The sequence below is a fragment of the Oncorhynchus tshawytscha genome, linkage group LG04 (genome assembly GCF_018296145.1).
Source record: "Oncorhynchus tshawytscha isolate Ot180627B linkage group LG04, Otsh_v2.0, whole genome shotgun sequence".
Taxonomy (NCBI): Eukaryota; Metazoa; Chordata; class Actinopteri; order Salmoniformes; family Salmonidae; genus Oncorhynchus; species Oncorhynchus tshawytscha.
The window spans coordinates 25,428,654-25,450,521 of NC_056432.1; the positions used below are offsets into that span (position 1 = coordinate 25,428,654).

Sequence of the window (21,868 nt, forward strand, 5' to 3'; positions counted from 1 at the left end):
AGTTTAAGGAGGTAAAGGACAGGCAGCCAGAGATAATTTCGCAAAACTCCTAAACATTCATAGGACTGACAACTGGGGGGTGTTTATTAAGTCTTGCAATGCGTTTGGTTCTTAAAATGGTAAACGGTTTCCAGACAGAGCAAACGAAACAGGAAGGCACCTACTTATTAATAGAAACTTGTTTTTGTTTGGAGTAAGTGGCTTCTGTTGCATAATGGACTGTGGATTATCTTTTGAAATAAAGTCTAATCAAATTAATTTGAAATGACAGTTTGACATTTCAATTTGGAATAAAATCTATTTTTTAAATTTATTATTCTGTGCAGATTGAATAGCATATATTCAGGCAAAAACATTTTTGAGTGAGACGAGCCTAAAGGCAGTGAAAATAGCTTTTCTCAAATCAGTGGCACGCTTGAGAACCAAATGCACATTTAATTTTATTTTTCGCTCCAGCATAATGAGCACTTTAAATGTGTTGGTGTCCACTATGACATTTGGGATTCTGAATCCCGTCTTCACAGCTGAATGCTGTTAATAACCATTTGTAGAGGATAATTAATATCTAGTGTGGCGTAAAATATTTCATTTACAGTAGCATTAAACAACACCCCCACAAACACAGTCCTGGTAGTCAATGCTTTGTTCTTGTAGTTATTACATTTATATTCTGCTGTATTTCTGTGTGATAGAGGGATAGTGATCCAGAGGCTTTATCTAGCTGGTACCCCGTGTGGGGATGTCATCAGAGCCTAATGAAAGCCCCAGAGAAACAGCCCCTCCTCGCCAGAGAGAGCGGCTTGGCTGGTTCCCACTCACTACTGCAGCATCGTCATTAATAAACCACAGCCAACCATAGGCACTCTGCAGGAGCATCTACTTACTGTGTGTGTGTGTGTGTGTGTGTGTGTGTGTGTGTGTGTGTGTGCGCACAAGGTATTGTAGGTAGGCAGGAAAGATATTTATTTAAGCCTGTCTGATGAGACGGAACTTCAACAGCACCAGTAGAGAAAGTGTTTGTTTTGTTTGCCATTGTAAAGTTATTTTAACCACTTTTAATTAGGCTATTCTTTGGACACAGTGCTGTCTAGATGCTCACTATGTCATTTATTATTGAGTATATAAAGTGAGCTCAAAGTATTGGGACAGTGACATGGTTTGTTGTTCTGGCTCTGTACTTCAGCACTTTGGATTTGAATGATACAATGACTGAGATTGAAGTGCAGAGTGTCAGCTTTAATTTAACAGTATTTTCATCCCTATGGGGTGAACTGTTTAGAAATTACAGCACTTTTTGTACATAGTCTCCCCATTTTTAGGGGGCCAAAAGTATTGGGACGAATTCAATATAATAATTAGTCAAAAGTTTAGTATTATGTCCCATATTCATAGCATGCAATGATTACATCAAGCTTGTGACTTTATGACTTGTTGGACGCTTTTTCTGTTTGTTTTGGTTGTGTTCGATTTATTTTGTGCCCAATAGAATTTTGCTGTAATTTCTAAACGGTTTACCCGATACAGATGTGAATACCCTCAAATTAAAGCTGACAGTGTGCACTTTAACCTCATGATATTGTATCATTTCAAATCCAAAGTGCTGGAGTACGGAGCCAAAACATTTGTCAATGTCCCACTACTTTTGGAGCTCACTGTATTTATTTCAGATGTTGGAAGGCTTTTTCCAGCCTTTTATTTACCATAAGAACATTTTAAAAGGAAATCGCATCACTTGAAAGTAGAGCGAAGAAAAAGCTTGAATATTTCAGAAACAATTTGGTTTATGGCAGCGCAGCATCATCTACTGTGGCCATTGGTCACACAGAGGACATGGAAGTGGTGAATGCTGAACAACTCCTTTACTATACCCTGCATGTTCCCACCTCTTCATACTGCATCACTGTGGTCAGACAGTACTCCCACTGGCGTATCTATGAAATACTCTCTTTTAATGTATAAGGCAGCAAATCACAGAGACATTATAGTATATTCATTACTTTTGGAAACACTTTGTCCTATACTTTTCATTGTCTGTAACATGCTATGTTCCCCTTCGGAGAGGGCTTTTAATTCTATTGAAGGTTGGAACTCTGTTACTCCTGCTAACCATTATATTAAAGAAGCCTTCACCCACTGCTTCCTTTAACTCATCTCCTAGTGTATAGATGGGGAACACTGTAGGATAACTGACCTCATGATGTAACTGATGATGTGCAGCTGTGTATCAGCCATAGTGGTATCTGTTGCCCCGGGCACAGCTAGCATCAACACTGCCTTGCACACCTGCCATCCTCCGTTCACAGGGTTGGCATCTATCACTATGCCGACCTGCTCTTGTTGAGTTGTGAACCACAACGCTGGCCCTCACCACATGGTGTGGGAAACATGCCAAAGAAGCTTTGACATTGAATTTAAGGCCAATGACATTGCATTTTTTATCACTTTCAACAATCTGTTTAGCTAGTATTGAATATGTTCTATATTAGATGTCCAAAAGTAGCTCTAGTTTTATTTATTTTTACGCCCAGGGATAGGGCTCAAATGCCTTATATGATGTTTAAAAAAGCAGTATATGTGTGCGTGTAAGAAGTTGCTCTGAGCAGGGCAGCAACCTCCTTGCCTTGGATGGACAAGCAGTATTATAGCCTAGATAGATTATAAGGCCCCATCCCCTCTCAAATACAGCATTAAGTGTGGGGCGACGATAGGAGTATGTCTCTGGGAGTTATCTAGAAATAGCTGCTGCTTCCATGATAATGGTTATCAAATAAAGCTTTTAGGAATCAGCAGCTGCAGATGACAACTGCTAGGGGTGTTATTGTTAAGTTGATGGCTCTCTCTTCCATTACAAACTTCTGTAATCACTGAGTGTGAGCGTGCAAATGTGATCTTAATGAAGCACTGGCTTTGATTTGACACTTAAGCCCTAATGGACTGTCAGATCCCCCTAACTCCTGCAACAGAATATGTTTGGTTGTCTGTGTCTCTTTAATATAGAACGCTTAGGACTTTTAACAAGTATTCTGTTTTTCTGATGGTTGTATTTTGAGGGCAGGCATTTTTCGATCTGCCCTGTTTACGGTGTGAATGCATCTGCCATTTTTATTACTTGTTGGGGCTTGAGAAAGTGGTGCATCTCGGCAAAGAAAGTTTTTAAAAGCTGAATCAGTCCAAGTTAATATCAGCAAAGGTGGATAGCCATTGATTTCTTTCGTAGTGTTTTCTTTTCCCTCATTAGTTATGTAAAAGTATCTAAATATTTTAATAATCCATAATAGAGTTCCGAAAGACGGGAACACGTTTTTGTTTCCATCTGTGTCTTATATATATATATATGCAGTGACATAATTCAAGCATCTCAAACTAAATACGTTTACCCCTACAGGTATACTGGAGACAAAACGACTTGAGATCATCAAGTCTAATGGCACATTTGACCAGGTCTTTGGCGACGTCATCTACTACGCAGCAGATCTGCCTATATGGTGGCAGGTACCTCAGTATGTGCTCATTGGAATCAGCGAAATCTTTGCCAGCATCGCAGGTGAGTAGAAAGCTGTTCGGTTGCCCAGTGGATATATACCATTATAAAGAGATGCAGAGATCTGATAATGACGATGATAATTGTCTAACAGATTTGGTTAACAATTCTAACTTGGTCTTTCAGTCCATACTAGATGGTTAGCATTCCTATCTTGATTACAGCACTACCATTATCCGGTAGGCAATAATGGCAGGTTTTGTTAAAGGGCAAGTTGAAGTGCAGTAGTCAATGTAAAAGTGAAGTAGTCTTTAGCGTGCGTTGTGATGAATAGTCTTCCTCTCCTCCAGCCTTTGAACAACCTGACATTGATGTTTCCTCTGTTCATTCTTAAGACTCCAATCAATGGTTATTTTCTAAAACACACAAACCCTTCCTCTGCATCCTTACATTTGTGTAGCAGCTGTTGTCTGAGCTATTGTTGAAATTGCTAGGTAAGGAGGGAGGGATCAATCAGTGGGGATTGATTTTGCCCAGGGCCTAAAATTAACACCCGCCAAATGCTGGTAGATTTTGGCATTGGCGGGTAAGATGACTTTCAACAGCCACGTTGGCAGGTGGTCAGGGCTCCACAGTGCGAGCATGTCACTCGCATTTGTGAATACAAATAGTCAACTAGGATTACATTTTACAGTATACTGTAGCAAAATAAATTAGCAGTAGCTGTTTTCAAAGTTTTTCTGCTGTTTTTATTTCGTAGATGATAGATAAATTGCACTAAGTCAAATAACTGCGAATCCGATAGCCTATCGCACCTCGCGCTGCTACACTGCCTGTCTGGGCCCAGTTTTTCTATGTTTGAGTTCCAACTGGTAGCATAGCTGCGGGAAGTAGGGTGCTAAGGGTGCTGCAGCCCCCCTGAAAAATCTGAATTACATTTTTCTTTTTTTTATATATATATATATTTATATTTATATATTTATATATATATATATATATATTTATATTAGGTCCATATATATTAGGTCCATATATATATCCATTTATATATATTTATATATATATATTTATTTATATTTATATTTATTTATTTATATATATATATATATATATATATATTTATTTATATATATATTTATTTATATATATATTTATATATATTTATATATTTATATATATTTATATATATATATTTATTTATATATATATATTTATTCATATATATTTATATATATTTATATATATATATATATATATATATATATATATATATATATATATATATATATATATATATATATATATATATATATATATATATATTTTTAATTCACAAAGGTAGTGCACTGGGCCTTTACTAGTATTAGCGGACCAATATAGACATCTGTAGGACCAGCAAAAACATTTTCCAGCATCTCTGCTGTATAATCAAGTACAGTATCTTGCAGGGTTCAATAGTTGTTGCCATGTCTCCTCCTCTGTGATTTGTCATTCTAATGAAATCCACAAATAACAAAACCCTGTCCTCAAACATTTACATGAAAAGGTGCAAAGTTATGAGCAAAGACACAAATATTTTTATCAAATGACATGGAAAACAACCCCTTTTTGTGCAGAATGAATTTATCATCCTTACAAACCCCTTAATGTAAATGTACATTACTATATTGTACATAGGCTGGTAATCTAGGTTTGTTCCTGTAGACTTTCCATCACCATGGAGAAAAACAATGCACAATACAGTAATTGACTTCATTGAGACATCAAGTGGTTTGTGATGATGTGGCTCAGTTGGTAGAGCATGGTGCTTTGAAAGCTAGGGTTGTGGGTTTAATTCCCATGGGGGACCAATACAAAAACGTATGAAAATGTATGCACTCACTACTGTACATTTCTCTGGATATCAGCATCTACTAAAATGTCAAAGGAATGAATTTTCAGTTTACCCGTAAAAATAAGTTGCATTTTGTTAGGTTTTCCAGTTTCTTGAAATACTTATATCAAGCAAGTATTTTTATATTCCACAAGTATTATCAGATGAACTGTTTTGTACAGATAATTATCAGACTCAAGTTACAAATGCTGGTAAACACTCAAATACAAATGCATTTAGTTTTAAAAAATCAGCAGGGACCCCAACCCCAAATTACTTCCTGCGGCCATGACTGTTGGGTAGAGAAGACAACGCGGCTACTCGTCAGACTCAATCTCACAGGCACAAACATGATTCAAGTCACGTCACCATGGTAACCACCCGCCCTTAAGGGGGCAAGTGAAATTTTGTCTAATTTGTGACTTTGGTCACATAAAATTAAGCAATATACCACATTTACACTACCATGCAAAAGTTTTGGTATCAGTTAGAAATGTATTTGTTTTTGAAAGAAGCACTTTTTTTTTTTTGTCTATTAAAATAACATCAAATTGATCAGAAATACAGAGGAGACATTGTTAATGTTGTAAATTACTATTGTAGTTGGAAATGCCTGATTTTTTTATTTTTTTTTTTTTTTTTAAATGGAATATCTAGATAGGCGTACAGAGGCCCATTATCAGCAACCATCACTCCTGTGTTTCAATGGCACATTGTGTTCGCTAATAAGTTTTTAATTTTAAAAGGCGAATTGATCATTTAGAAAACCCTTTTGCAATTATGTTAGCACAGTTGAAAACAGTTGTTCTGATTAGAGAAGCAATAAAACTGTCCGCCTTTTAGATTAGTTGAGTATCTGGAGCATCAGCATTTGTGTGGGGGGGTTTACAGGCTCAAAATGGCCAGAAACAAAGAACTTTCTTCTGCAACTTGTCAGTCTATTCTTGTTCTCGGAAATTAAGGCTATTCCATGTGAGAAATTGCCTACAATAGTCACTTACAACATAAAAAATATCTACACTGTATTTCTGATAAATTTGATGTTATTTTAACGGACAAGAAATGTGCTTTTCATTCAAAAACAAGGACATTTCTAAATGGCCCCAAACTTTTGAACGGTAGTGTATATAAATGTTAGCAAAAATGTATAATCCATGTTCGAATAAGGCTGTAACGTAACAGGTTTGGGAGAAAGTCCTGGGGTCTGAAGACTTTCCGAGTGCACTGTATGTGGGCTCAGGGTGTGGATGCTACAATATGGATCTGTAGAGAATTATTATGCCAACAATCATATGTTTGAAAGTGAAACAAATTCACGCTGTTCTACTCAGAGAAAGTAAAGTTATGCTTTGAATCGTGGATATGAATTGTCAGTTGTGCAGAAATCCTTTGCGTGCAGAAATCGTTGTCATTCCTGTCTGTGGTGACACACTTGTCAACTGCAAAGTCTACAAGCACAAAATGACAGGCTAGGCTATTTTCTTCTGCTTGCCCTTGATTGAACAACTGTTGCTCCTAGATAGATGTTGGCGTCGTCATTTCATTGTCATCACCGCAGCGATCGACTGAAGAACAGCTTTACTGTTGACTTAAGAACTTCTATTCACATGAGGAGCAAATCCTACAATCTGTCCTCCCTCGTATCTTTGAAGGTTGAGGTATTGTTAGATGTAGATATTACATAAGCTGTCCATCTTGACTCTACAAGCAGAGTGCCATTGAAATCAATAGAATCCTACCTCATTATTTTCTTTCTATTTCTCCTGAAATCATGATAATTACCAGGCTCGGGCTTCAGTTTCGGACAGATATCAATTACCTGGATGACTGGGGTTGTTGACACCTATCTTCATGATTGTGTCATCCTCCCATCTGTCTACTCCCATCTGTCTATTCGGTCATTGCAGTCACTTCGTCACCATATGTTTTTTTTTTTACATTGCATAGTTTAAAAAACAAGTCCACAAGGTCTATTGTATCATATAAGAGGAATTATTTTTTCCCTCATTTTCTTCAACATGTCTTTCATACATAATCTCTATAATGTGTTAGTTATTGCTAGTTGTTTCTGGAGATTGTGTTTCTTCTCTTCCTTAGCCCAAAAATGGCATCTCCACAAAAGAGACCTTTAGTGACTCAGTGTTTAGTCTTTGTATTGTGCCTCGTGGGGTAGGCTGAAATGTGAGCCAGACGGCTGAGTGGTCTGCCAAAGCATTCAACACTGTCTTGAGTGAAGCCCCCGGCATCCAGTCATCCACTTTCTTCTGGCACCCATAGACTGACTCAGTCTAAAGAAGTAGCTGTGACTGTGTCATGGCCATAAGCTCTGTGGATCCCCTAGATGCCATTACAATGGCCAACCATGTTGGTTGTTGTGGAGGGATTGGTGTCAATGGCAGCTCTGCCACCTTATGGACCTTGGAAGCATTACTGCTTCCAACTTCAACTAGGACTAGTCCTAACCGGGGGAAAAGACACTGTAGGTAGATGTTGTGTGGCTGAGGGCGGATGCAAAGACATTGCACAGATACAAAGAAAATGAACTAACCGGATGAAATCAATTGAACATGATTAAGTTATGTTTGGAACAGCGGACACATTGGTTTGCCTGAGGTGTCTATTAAAAAACCACTGGCAGTCACACTTTACTCCAATATCAGAATGCCCATAATTCAAATACAGACAGAAGAAAGCTGCACAGAGCCCTAAAATAAACTTCCCCCACTGGGGATATCTTCAAGGAAAATTGGTTGACTGAATTGTGACATATGTCTGGAAAAACAGTTTCCCCTTGGTCTTATTCTGTTTGAATAAATCCTTTTAATACATCTAGGTTCCCACCTCCCCCACTACAATTCCTTCAGCCTCAGAGGGACTAGGGTAATTCTGTGCTTATACACCACCCGCAGTTCTCCTGCTTTCAGGCACTAAGAATATACGAAAACTTTGCAAAATGTTCCCCTCTGGGATTTTTAATTATGTATTGCTCTTTTGAAAATGTTAAAGGCTAATGTTATTTTCCAAGAATGAAAAATCACCCCTGCAACACAGCCCTCGGGAGAAAGCTTAATAAAATATTTTAACTTTCTGGTTCCCTTTTGAATAATTCCGCCTCTTGGTGCAAGAAGGTCAGGCTGTTTTGTTTTGCGTATGGTTGGGAAGCGGCCATCATTATTATTCCATCTCAACTCATTGTATCCACCTCCACATAGACAAGTAGGGGATTCATTGAAAATTGTCCTGCAAATACCACTTTTTCTCTACAGATCCCATTGTACTGCTGTGCATTGTCCGAGAAACCTCATGCATTCCCCCTATGATATGTAGGCTATTACAGCTTTTTTCATTTGCTGTGAAAAGGTTACCAGAGGATACAAATAAAGAAGTGTTTTCAGGTGGAAACAAATGGAAAGGTCAGGTATGTTGTGGCAGAGCGTTTGACAGTGTAATAAAGTTTTCACCCCACATTCTTTCTATTAGTAACGTTTATTTTGTTTCAGTCCTCCCTCTGTATCGTAACAAGCTACGTTAGTCCCAGGCCAGGTAACTGTGAGAGGAGTCATGTATCGTAACAAGCTACGTTAGTCCCAGGCCAGGTAACTGTGAGAGGAGTCATGTATCGTAACAAGCTACGTTAGTCCCAGGCCAGGTAACTGTGAGAGGAGTCATGTATCGTAACAAGCTACGTTAGTCCCAGTCCCAGGTAACTGTGAGAGGAGTCATGTATCGTAACAAGCTACGTTAGTCCCAGGCCAGGTAACTGTGAGAGGAGTCATGTATCGTAACAAGCTACGTTAGTCCCAGGCCAGGTAACTGTGAGAGGAGTCATGTATCGTAACAAGCTACGTTAGTCCCAGGCCAGATAACTGTGAGAGGAGTCATGTATCGTAACAAGCTACGTTAGTCCCAGGCCAGGTAACTGTGAGAGGAGTCATGTGTCGCATGCATGTTTTGGTAATTTTTTCCACAGAGGAAGGTGTAAAAAGGCATTCTTAAAACCTTATGTTCTGAGACTCCATCAAAAATCGACTTCTCATTTATCTGACTTTAATTTATTTGCATGTCCAGCCCTTATTTAGCTTCACAATGAAGTGTTTTACCCTTTTATTTTCAGGGCAACCAGAGCTATAAGTAGAACACAACCATTTTGACACAAACGTTTGCGTTCATTAGTCGTACTAACAAAAAAAAGGTCAGCCAAAGCAAAACCCTGATAAATGAATTTATATAAATGCTGTAAGTACATTTTTTTTGCTCACTGGGAAGTTAATATCCAACTAGTCAGAGATAAATGTGTGGCATTTGGAGTTTGACAGCCACTATGAGCTTATTATTGTATTATAGACACTATGTCCTGTGATTTCCTATAGTCTGTGGAGGAACCATTTACCTTTTTAATGACTTTTGTGTGGCTTGTGTCAAAACATTTTACACTTACATGTTCCTGTGAGTCTCAGCTTTTCATAGATAGCTTTTAACAATTTGCACTCTACAGACGTCCTTGTCTCAAACACAGCTCTAGCTCAGCCCCCGTTAATCACACAGACTAATGGTTAATATCTACGGATGAAGTAGAAAGACTAATCCAATGGTAGATAAACGCGCCAACGTTAGTGGGACTCATTGGGTAACAGAGGCTCCCTAATCTCTCCTGACAGCTGCAGTCATAGGACCTCGTTTGAAAAATCACAGGTTTGACGCGACATTAAATTATCAATGTCAGCTAGCAGGCAGGCAACTCTCATGGCAAAAGAAAAACGATTTGATCCCCCCCTCTTGCTCTCCCTCCCTCCCCCTCAATCCCCTCCTCTGTCTCACGACACAAAATATTGAGGAACTTTTCCAGAAACAATAGCAGCTGAATAGGTGCTTCAGACTGGTAGCCTGCTGAGGGGATAAATAGCTTTACGTTTCACTGATATTTAGCAGTCAAACAATGCTGCAGTGAGCCAAAGCCTCTCTCATGTATATACATTTGTCAAGTTGTTATGGATGAAAGGCCTGTTATTCTAATATAAATCTTATCTCTAAATTGGAGCTCTACAGTGATTCATTGGAGTTGATTCCGTAGTGATTGTCCCTTGGCTACTGTGTCAAGGTGGGACCCGTGGGTAATGAGTCATACTCACTGTGACACACAGTCTGCTGCTGACCACTATACTACAGCCACATTCACACATGGCCAATGGGCTGTCCTCTGCCAAAGTCATCGAAAAACACTTTGAACTGTTCATCACCCCCAGCCAGGGTACAGATATGGATGTTGTTTGCCCAGAGTCTAGAAATGTGTTTGGATCAATGTTAGCATCAGTCAATGTTTACTCTGTATGGCCAGATGTACTGCATGAGGGTTGACTTGTTAGTATTTATAGTTTATTCGATGAGTAAAGTGTCTCTGTCTCCTCTTCCAGGTCTGGAGTTTGCCTATTTAGCTGCCCCCAGGTCCATGCAGAGTGCCATCATGGGGCTGTTCTTCTTCTTCTCTGGGATTGGCTCCTTCGTGGGTTCCGGCCTACTGTCCATAGTCTCCCTCAAGGGGATTGGCTGGATGTCCTCCCACAAGGATTTTGGTAAGAGCGCAAACCCACAGCCAATACAAGCTCTTAAAGCAGGTTCTTATGAAACAATGTTCATTACTCACGTTAGAGGAGGTGGACAGGCTCTTCAGAGAGAAGCAATGTGATTGAGAATGATGGTGCATTGTATCGACTCAGCCTGCATAATGATCTGTATACGGACTCTAGGGAAACCTGTCGGCGCAATGGGCCTTAAACAGCCTCTGAACTGCCATCAACACACTGGTCATTGATCTTTATGAACACAGTTTTCTGGGATGATGAAAACTATGATATTATGCTTCTCATGCTCAATGTCTTGCGTTTTTATAGATGTTACTGTAAAATTGATTTGACAGGAACACAGGAACATCAGCAGTGTGACAAATTACTGTTGTCCTCATATAGCAGATCACCGTATTGGCACTTGGATTACTTCAGCAGGATTTAGTCTCACAACGTCAACATAAATGCATTTCCTGGGGGACAAGAACTTTCATGTCTCGTCCTGATTTTAAAATCTACTCAAGGAGTTAGTAAATTAGTTGATCCGAAGAAGAAAAAATGACCTGGTTCAATTCCCTTGTTTTAACAGCGTTTTCCGTCATAAATAGAGATGTCAGACTAACAACAAAAGGTTTGTGTAATTCTGTCGTAGTGATAGAATAAATGGCATGGCGCTGGCAGCAAATGGATGTGTTCCCTGGTGAGAGGAGCCTCCTGGCCTAAATGCACCTTCCTGGGAGTGTGCGGTAAATAAGACCACACTGTAAATTGTTTACCCATAAACACCTAATAGCTCATTAATACAGTGTGCCGACAGGTTGTGAGGTATTTTTGATGATGTAAGCACTTGGAGATGCTTGGCATGGCTTCCTAAATCCATCCCTCGCCTTCCCTAGGGGCCGTTTGTTTAGGAAGCATCATTTGATTGTTAAACGAGACCCCAGTTTGCCTGCGAGCTTTCTTTCTCTCGCTCTCTCTCCTTTTTGAAAAAGTCATTTAAAGAGAGACCGGACAGCGTAAGGCGGTCGATCAAAGCTGTAGCCTCAAAGCCTGTCAAATCAGTTTGTTGTGCTGTTGTCTTTTCCACTTACTTTGCTGGGCTTTACCGGTCTCTACCCCCCCCCACACTCCTGTGACTCAGCGCTCTCATTTACATGGCTGAGGGATGTGTGAGACGGAGGCGGAGTGAAGCATGGGATTACTTAGCTCAACAAGCTCGTGTTTAGAGTGGTGCAGGCTTGGGGACAGACACCCAATATTAATCACAGGCTGGGGGCCTGAATACACAGCCCACTCCTCTTAAGTAAAGCTGCCACTTGGGCACACCAGAGAGCTGGCAAGCTAGCTAGCTACCTCCTTGGTATGCTGGAGGCTACTACTCACCTCTCTGTCGCACTACACCACCTCCTCTCTGTCGCACTACACCACCTCCTCTCTGTCACACTACACCACCTCCTCCTCTGTCACACTACACCACCTCCTCCTCTGTCACACTACACCACCTCCTCCTCTGTCACACTACACCACCTCCTCCTCTGTCGCACTACACCACCTCCTCCTCTGTCGCACTACACCACCTCCTCCTCTGTCGCACTACACCACCTCCTCCTCTGTCGCACTACACCACCTCCTCCTCTGTCGCACTACACCACCTCCTCCTCTGTCGCACTACACCACCTCCTCCTCTGTCGCACTACACCACCTCCTCCTCTGTCGCACTACACCACCTCCTCTCTTCTAATCCACACAAACTAGCAGCAGACATGCACAGGTAGAGAAGCAACGTTAGATACATTGATACAGACAAAATCTGTCCAAATGTAAAAGCATATGCTTTTGGTAACTAGTATTTGTATTATGTATTCGACTTCATGACGCCACATACTGTATGACTGGTCATTATCACATTCCTTTATGTGGTCCTAGAAAAGGCAGCCATCGTCTCCTCTGACAGAGACTGCAATGTGCTCAGTTAACCCCACGGGTAAAGTCAACGAAAGCTCAACCTTCTGCCTTTGCTTGTACAGCTACAGATGGTTTATTCTGCTGAAACGGGTGCTCCTTTCAGTTGTTGCCCGATGTATTTATTCATACATCATTGACTTTTAGGAACACAGATGCATGATGCTCTGAGTATGTAGCTGCAGTCAAGACCAGGAAATGGCCTTTTATTTTTATTGTACCGCGTTCAAGTCCTGACTGATCCAGGATCAGATGTCTGGGGATTTTGGACATTCACAGTTTGGGTTGAGACCCTCATATCCTGCTCACGGACCATTGGGTGACGCTTAGTGAAATGTCAGTGTTTTAATGGGGGAGCAAAGGTTCCAGAAAAGGAGAGATGCTCAGAGCTATTCATCTTTCAAGAACTCTTGAGATTACAGCTACAGTATCTGGTATTCTTAATAATATGATACACTATGTATGTGGACAACTATTCGTCAAACATTTCACTCCAAAATCCTGGGCATTAATATGGAGTTGGTCCCCCCCTTTGCTGCTATAACAGCCTCCACTCTTCTGGGAAGGCTTTCCACTAGATGTTGGAACATTGCTGCAGGGACTTGCTTCCATTCAGCCACTAGCATTAGTGAGGTTGAGCACTGATGTTGGGGGATTAGGCCTGGCTCGCAGTCGGCGTTCCAATTCATCCCAAAGGTGTTTGATGGGGTTGTGGTCAGGGCTCTGTGCAGGCCAGTCAAGTTCTTCCTCTACTGATCTCGACAAACCATTTCTGTATGGACCTCGCTTTTGTGATCAAGGGCATTGTCATGCTGAAACAGGAAAGGGCCTTCCCAACTGTTGCCACACGGTTCGAAATACAGAATTGTCTAGAATGTCATTGTATGCTGTAGCATTTACATTTCCTTTCACTGGAATTAAGGGGCCTAGCCCAAACCATGAAAAACAGCCCCCAAACCATTATTCCACCTCCACCACATTTTTACAGTTGGGACTATGCATTCGGGTAGGTACAGTGGTTCCTCCTTTAAAAGTTGCAGCGTACTGCAGTGCAGCTTGTATGGTGCCACAGAATTCTATGGCACGTTATGTAAGTGTGAACCACTGGTACCATTAATGCTAGTTAGTGCTAGTTTGACCACCAGAGGAAATCTTTGAGAAGCATTTGGTAGCCTTTAATAATGGCTGTACTAGAGATTGCGGGCACGCGGGAGACCCGGAGTTCATTTCCCGACAGGAAGGAAGGAGTAGGCTGTCCTTGTAAATATGAATTTGTTCTTAACTGACTTGCCTAGTTAAATAAAGGTTACACTATGAGCATAATTTAAACACCCTAATTTTCTAATACCCAAACAGAGATTTTAATGAAAATAAAATAATTACATAGAGGATATTTCTGTATTTCAGTGATATTTATTCCTATAGTAATTTGTTATGGATCCATAACTAAATAAACATTGGCATTTTGAAAGAGTATTTTGATCATTTTATTAATGAAAGCATAAAGATGCCATTATTAGTTATGTTTTAGTTTGAACCTGCAGACTGGCACTAAGAACAGAATAGTGGCAACGTTTCCCTAGTCAGCGCCATTATTAGTGCAATAACCCATAAAGTGTTGCCAGTATGGCGGGGTGGGGGTCCACCCCTTCCACCTTCCCTCTCCTCCCTTCCCCATGGGATAGGTCGGTCTTCTATGCACAGCTCTGTGTGGTCTACATTTTTTTTCTGAGGTCTTGGTTGATTTCTTTTGATTTTCCCATGATGTCAGGCAAAGAGGCAATGAGTTTGAAGGTAGGCCTTGAAATACATCCACAGGTACACCTCCAATTGACTCAAATGATGTCAATTAGCCTATCAGAAGCTTCTAAAGCCATGGCATAATTTTTTGGAATTGTCCAAGCTGTTTAAAGGCACAGCCAACTTCTGACCCACTGGAATTGTGAAACAGTGAATTATAAGTGAAATAATCTGTCTGTAAACAATTGTTGGAAAAATGACTTGTCATGCGCAAAGTAGATGTCCTAACCGACTTGCCAAAACTATAATTTGTGGAGTGGTTGAAAAACGAGTTTAAATGACTCCAACCTAAGTGTATGTAAACTTCCGAATTCAACTGTACATGTACTGTACATGTAAATACTACAGCAAAATGTCTCCCTATGAAAGGAAAAAAATTGGGAGTTTTTTTAATGCTGTAAATGCCATCTGATCAACTCCCAATAACTTTAGATTTAACAATGAATCTAACAACAGAAGCCTGTTATTTCCTTTAATGGTGTCAAAGTTCTGCATAGTGATTTCTCTATAGATAAGCTAATAATGGTATTGATAGATACAATTATCAATGTATTTACAATTACCGATACTCATGATTGCTCTACTGAATCCTTTTCGTCTAGTCAATCCAGAAGTTTTGCAGCAGAATATGTTCAGGCACAGTTGAAAACATAACCTGCATTGATTCCCTTCACTAAATAAATGTTGTACCAGAAAATGCTATTGAATGCCTTGAAGTGGGAAACTGTTGGAACATTTGCATTGAGAGCTTAAATGTATTGATCAATTTCAAAAACCTTAAATTGATATTGATGTGATCGATCTCTGCACAACATGACTTGCTCAAATACAGTACAACAGCCCAGCCATACGGTGGCATGGTTATTGCCACACACACTGTAAAACAGACCCTTCAGCGATGACTGATGACCATCTCAGGGGTCTGTGTTGTTGTTGTTGTTGTTGTTGTTGTTGTTGTTGTTATTGTTATTATTATTATTATTATTATTGCATAATGAACTCATCGTGGTGGCTAGAATCATATTCGGAGTCAAACGGACACGGAAGTTCCCTTCAGCGTCCCAACTGGGTAGTGCTGCGTTCCTCCTACATATCGATTGAGTTGCACTTTTCCCTCCCCTACTCAGCATTTGGCTGTTTTAAATTCTTGTAAAATATTCATGTGGTTCGTTAATGGTTTATACATGTTTTTTCTTTTGCTGCCGTAATTACCACACTTTTGAAAGTGCTTAGCAGCCAAGTGGGCTCTGGGGGGCAGGCAGACTAATGAAATTCGGTAAGTACCATTACAGAAAATGTAAACCTTGCGCGATTTTTCAAACACACCCCATAAACATGTTTTTCGCTAATCAGTCATCCCCTGATATTCCCCCGGAGCCAGTTATATAACTTATTCTCCAGTGATGTTTATTGAATCTATAAAATACTACACAATTAAGGTCAATGAATGGGGTGCTCTTTCACCTCAACATGGATTTATTCAGCTGCAAGGATATGCATATTCTTGGTACCATTTGAAAGGAAACACTTTGAAGTTTATGGAAATGTGAATTGAATGTAGGAGAATATGACACAATGGGTCTGGTAGAAGAAAATACAAAGAAAAAAACAACCAGTCTTTTTCTACCACTGTCTTTGAAATGCAAGATAAATAATTCCGATAGTGTCCACAAGATGGCAGCAGTGTATGTGCAAAGTTTCAGATGGATAACTTGAAGAATGACTGACCGACAAGATTTTTAGTGTGAAGTCCCCAGAGACATTTGGGCAAATCGTGAAGGAGACATTCATATTCCATTTTTCTGCAAGAATATCATCAAATCTGTACACTTCGACTTTGATTTAGCTTTCCAATTATTAGTAGCCATATTATAAGTTCAACATTTGCAAAACAACCAGTTTTCATAACTTCATAACTCTGAATATCCTTACATTTTTTGTCCAAAATTAAAAGGTATGCTGTCGTACAAGGTTAGCACCTACATTTTACCACATATACATGAACTCCGGATACTCCCGTAAAGCCCAGCTCATTGGCTATCTAGCTAGCTTTGTTTGACCCTGATTTGACAACGATACAGCCGTTCAAGTGATGACGTGCCATGAAGGCGGCGCTCTCTGACCAAATATAGTGTCCTACAGGATGTACTACACCCCTAGTGAAGTCTTGTCACCTTCTAGGATTTCTGAGGAATAGATAGGAACGTGATTTGACTCGTTCAAACAGCGTTTAGGGACAGATTCCTTTCTTTGTAAATTGAACGAGTGGTAATACAAAATCGATCGTGTGCTTATATGAACCTTTTTTTAGGATATGAAAAAGGATTTTATCTAACAAAACAACATGTTATCTCTAAGACCCTTTGGATGATAAATCAAAGCAAGATTTCAGAATGTAAGTACACATTTAACCTTCAGAGGTGAATTTTCAAACCTATCGTGTTGAAGAAGTGGTTTGTTGTTAGGAGCTCTCAAACAATAGCATGGCATTTTTTCGCAGTAATAGCTACTGTAAATTGGACAGTGCAGTTATATTAACAAGAATTTAAGCTTTCAGCCGATATAAGACACTTCTTACGTACCGACGTGTTGTTTCTCTAAAATCTGCGATCTTGACAATGCGCTGAATGATTTACAACTGTCCCATTGACGGAACGCCGATTCTTAAGTTAAGGTCAATGAATGGGGTGTTCTTTCCCCTCAACATGTATTTATTCAGCTGCAGTTCTGCCTTGGCCTCTGCTCTCCCAGTCCCCTTAACTTCTCTAGGGTAGGGGGCAGCATTTGGAATTTTGGATGAAAAGCGTTCCCAAATCAAACTGCCTTCTACTCAGGCCCAGAAGATAGGATATGCATATAATTAGATTTGGATAGAAAACAGTCTAAAGTTTCCAAAACTGTTAAAATAATGTCTGTGAGTATAACAGAACTGATTTGGCAGGCGAAAACCTGAGAAAAATCCATTCAGGAAGTAGGATTTATTTTTGTTGTAGTTTTCTATTCAATGCCATTACAGTATCCATTGACTTAGGACTCAAATTGCAGTTCCTATGCCTTCCAGTAGATGTCAACAGTCTTTAGAAATTGTTTCAGGCTTATATTCTGAAAAATGAGGGAGTAAGAGCAGTCTGAATGAGTGGACCCTGCCGTGTCACAGAGGTTTTTCATGCGCACGACCGAGAGAGTGCCTTTCTTGTTTATCTTTTAACGTCGTTATTGTCCCGTTATTGTCCTGTTTAAATATGATTGATTATTTAGGTTAAAGACAACCGGAAGGTTGAATATAAACATCGTTTGATATGTTTCTATGAACTTTACGGACACAATTTGGATTTTGTGTCTGCTTGTTGTGACTGCGTTTGAGCCTGTGGATTACTGAAGAAAACGCGCAAACAAAACTTGGTTTTCGGATATAAAGAGCGACTTTATCGAACAAAAGGAACATTTATTGAATAAATGAATGTCTTCTGAGTGCAACCATAAGAAGATCATCAAAGGTAAGTGATTAATTTTATCTCTATTTCTGACTTGTGTAACTCTTCTACTTGGCTGGTTACTGTTTGTAATGATTTGTCTGCTGGGCTATGTTCTCAAATAATCGTAAGGTATGCTTTTGCCGTAAAGCATTTTTGAAATCCGACATCTGGTGGATTCACAAGAAGTTAATCTTTAAACCTATGTAAAATAGTTATCTTTTCTGAATTTTTATAATGAGTATTTCTGTATTTGAATTTGGCGCTCCGCAATCTCACTTGGTTTTGGCCAGGTGGGACGCTAGTGTCCCACATACCCTAGAGACGTTAAAGCCATCAACCATGTTTAAATAAAGCTGTGCTTTCAGACTCTGAGTGTCAGCTATCGATTTTGAAATACAAGCAGCAGACTCTCTGCCAGTATAGAGCATCAACGAACAAGGCCTGAGATGGAAAAAGATTTTGTGTTTGGCTCCTCCATGCTATTTCTACACTGATAAACTGGTGGAGCTTTACCTATTGTAGAATCACAAAATGACTGTCGCCAGTCTAATCAGGAGAGAAATTTCCTGTCCTTTTGAATGTTAGATGAAATGTTTTCAATTAGTGAAATTACATTCACATAGATGGGCAGTGCTGTTCAATCAGATGTCATTTCTAACTACATGGTTTAAGGTCCAATGCAGCTGTTTTTATCTCTATCAAATCATTTCTGCATAACAATTAAGTACCTTACTGTGATTTGTTTTCAGTAAAGATGGTCAAAAAGAAACAAATAGCTTCTTAGCCAAGAGAAATTTCTCATGCAAGAATTTTACTAGGACTGTCTGAGAGTCGTCTGAGGTGGAGAGCGGAAAACTGAAAATGTGCAGTTATTGGCAGAGGTTTGGAACAGCCGTCAAATGAATAGCTGTGATTTGCATTAGAAGTGCTTCTGGCTGTACAGCAAGGCCAGTAAACCAGACTGCCAGGGGTGGAAAGCTTCTCTAATGCCAACAAAATTGTCAGACAATGTTCCGTTTTTTAAGTTTCAAAATGGAGGATTTACTGCAGCTGTCGGCTTTTCCCTTCATGTCAAACTATAGCGGGGGAAAAACAAGATTTTGTTTAGAAATCCCCTCCAGTGTTTGTTTGAATAGGGACAACTAATTAGCAGTGCCAACATTCAGAAGTAAAGACTGCAATAGCTGGGTGCAAATATAAACCTCGGGAAGAGGCTTCTTAGTAATGATCCACTGCTGAAACTGGAGCCTGGTGATATTTAACTGAGAAAGAAGGATGCCAATTTATCTTAAGACCGAAGGGTAATATTGTCTTAGACAATTTGAATTCTATACTACTACAGATACAAGATGGTGGTATGGGTTGCTGACCAGTCAGTTTGTACTGAAAATAGTCACATTTTCTGTGACATGCAGTGCCAGTGTCTCCAATACATACATACATACACACACACACACAGCTTCTATTTCAATCCCACTAAGCCAGAGTGAAGGTCAAACAAGGAAGTGAGCATCATTGTGATTTTAGCTTTTTATTGTATGTGTTCCTCTGAGAAAACAGTCCTTTAATAATAGTGTTGAGACTCCCTGCCTCGCCTTACAGCTGAGGGTCCAGACTGTTCTGTTATTTCTCAAGCTTAAATCCCAGATCCTCAATAATACCCTCCATATGATCGTTGAAGTGTGGGGTCAAACTGCGTCGAACATCTCATAAGTAAATAAGACCAGACGAAAGCAGCTTCCCTCTCCACTTTGACAGCGCTGTTTCTTCTCATGCACAAGCCACTTCAGACAGATCTCCTTTCATTTATCTCGAAAGAGCGAGCTAAACATGGAAACAGAACCACTTTTGTTGCCATGTGACATTGCCAGGTTATGCCCATGCAGATGTAGGGTCTTAATTTTATAACTTTTGTTGCTGTGGTGTATTTGAGTTTTACAAATGCTTCTAAAGTTTGTAATTTCCACTAACAAATTTGACTTGATTTGCCCTAACCAAAAATGTATCAACCCCTACAAAAATGGCCATTCCATTATAATCCACACAATAATACATTTTTCCTGTTACTGCAGGATTATTTTCCTGCTGTAGCAAACAGGCTCAAATTAAGATCCTACATCTGTATGCCTGAATAAACAGTATGCGTCCCTTTAATGTGGAACACTGCTTTGTGATGTTGCAGTCATGCTCCCATCCATCTGACCCTTTCTCCCTCTCTGCAGGTTGCATCAACCACTGCTGTTTGTCATGTTTTGCTCTTTCAATACTCCTTATTTATTGTGACTCACGATTTATGACATCTGCATCATACCCTCTTCTCTTTCCATCTCTTCCTCTCTGCAGGTTCTTGTGGTGTCTGTTTCTGAGATGTTGCACTGATTTCTGTCATAATGCCCTGTGCCCCTCTCCCTCCCTCTAGGTAACATCAATGACTCCCAGCTCAACTACTACTTCTTCCTGCTAGCGGGGATCCAGGGCCTCACCCTGCTGGTCTTCCTCATCGTGTCGGTCAAGTACGACAAACAGAAGAGTAGTAGAGCAGGAAGTCAGAGGCAGGGTATCACTTCGTCTTGGTCCCATGACTGACCCCTGTTCATCTGACCTCACCCTACCTGCCTTAGTTTGTAGTAGTTAGTGCCAGAACACCTGCCTGATTTGGTACTGGACTCCCTAAAAACATGACACTTCAATACAGCTATGACCGGAAGTTACTTTTCGAAGCAGGTTAAGAGAGCATTTTATCCAACTCTAACCCTTTTCCTAACCTTAACCTAATTCTCCTAACCTGTTGTTTTTAGGGAATCTTGATTTGGTACCGGATAGAGTTTGTTCTTTTTACTTAATGGGTTTGTAAGACTATTACATTTTCAAAGCAAAAAAATATTTTTACCGTACACTCGCACATCCCTCACATGAGATCAAGTTCATCTTAATGTATATTTCTTGTACAGTACCTTATTTAAAACATCATTACTGTGTTTGATCAGGGTTCCCTTGAATACGAATGGTGTAATGTTCAATCATTTAAACATTATTCAATTGTGATTAGGGGCTTGGTGTTTGCTATATTACTTGTATAAACTTGTTTCTGATTGGCATGTATAGATTAAATATAACTTTTTTTTTTTTTGCTAACCATTATTTTCACTTACTGTATGTGTTTTCAATATGGAGCTATGTTTTCAGTCTAATTTTGATGTCATACTGTTGCTTATACACTGAGTGTACAAAACATTAGGAACACCTTCCAAATATTGAGTTGCACCCCCTTTTGCCCTCAGAACAGCCTCAATTCTGGACTCTACAAGGTGTCAAAAGTGTGCCACATGTTGACTCTAATACTTCCCACAGTTGTCAAGTTGGCTGGATGTCCTTTGGGAGGTGGACCATTCTTGACACACAGGGGACTGTATCAAACACAAACCAGTGCACCTATTACCATACCCCGTTCAAAGGCAATTGTGTCTTGCCCATTCACCCTCAGAATGGCTCACATACACATTCCATGTTTCAATTGTTTCTAGGCTTAAAAATCATTCTTTAACGTGTCTCCTCCCCTTCATCTACACCTGATTTTGAAGTGGATTTAACAAGTGACATCAATAAGAGATCCTGGTCAATCTGTCATGGAAAAAGCGGGCGTTACACATTTTTTGTACACTGTGTATACATACACCTTGTCTTTTAGCCGCTGATCTAGAGTTACTTAAATATC

At 39.8% G+C, this 21,868-nt stretch overlaps 1 protein-coding gene across 2 annotated transcripts in view; it reads left to right on the top strand.

Moving 5' to 3' along the window:
- The window catches only part of LOC112248415 (solute carrier family 15 member 4), a 48,080-nt gene extending 26,602 nt beyond the window's left edge, over window positions 1-21,478 (top strand). For both annotated transcript variants that reach the window (XM_024417418.2, XM_024417417.2), the window contains exons 7-9: window positions 3,386-3,544; window positions 10,766-10,924; window positions 20,573-21,478. In XM_024417418.2, the coding sequence (XP_024273186.1) occupies window positions 3,386-3,544; window positions 10,766-10,924; window positions 20,573-20,739 (485 nt within the window). In that variant the 3' untranslated portion in view covers window positions 20,740-21,478. The remainder of the gene's footprint in view (window positions 1-3,385; window positions 3,545-10,765; window positions 10,925-20,572) is intronic.
- Window positions 21,479-21,868: the final 390 nt, after the last annotated feature.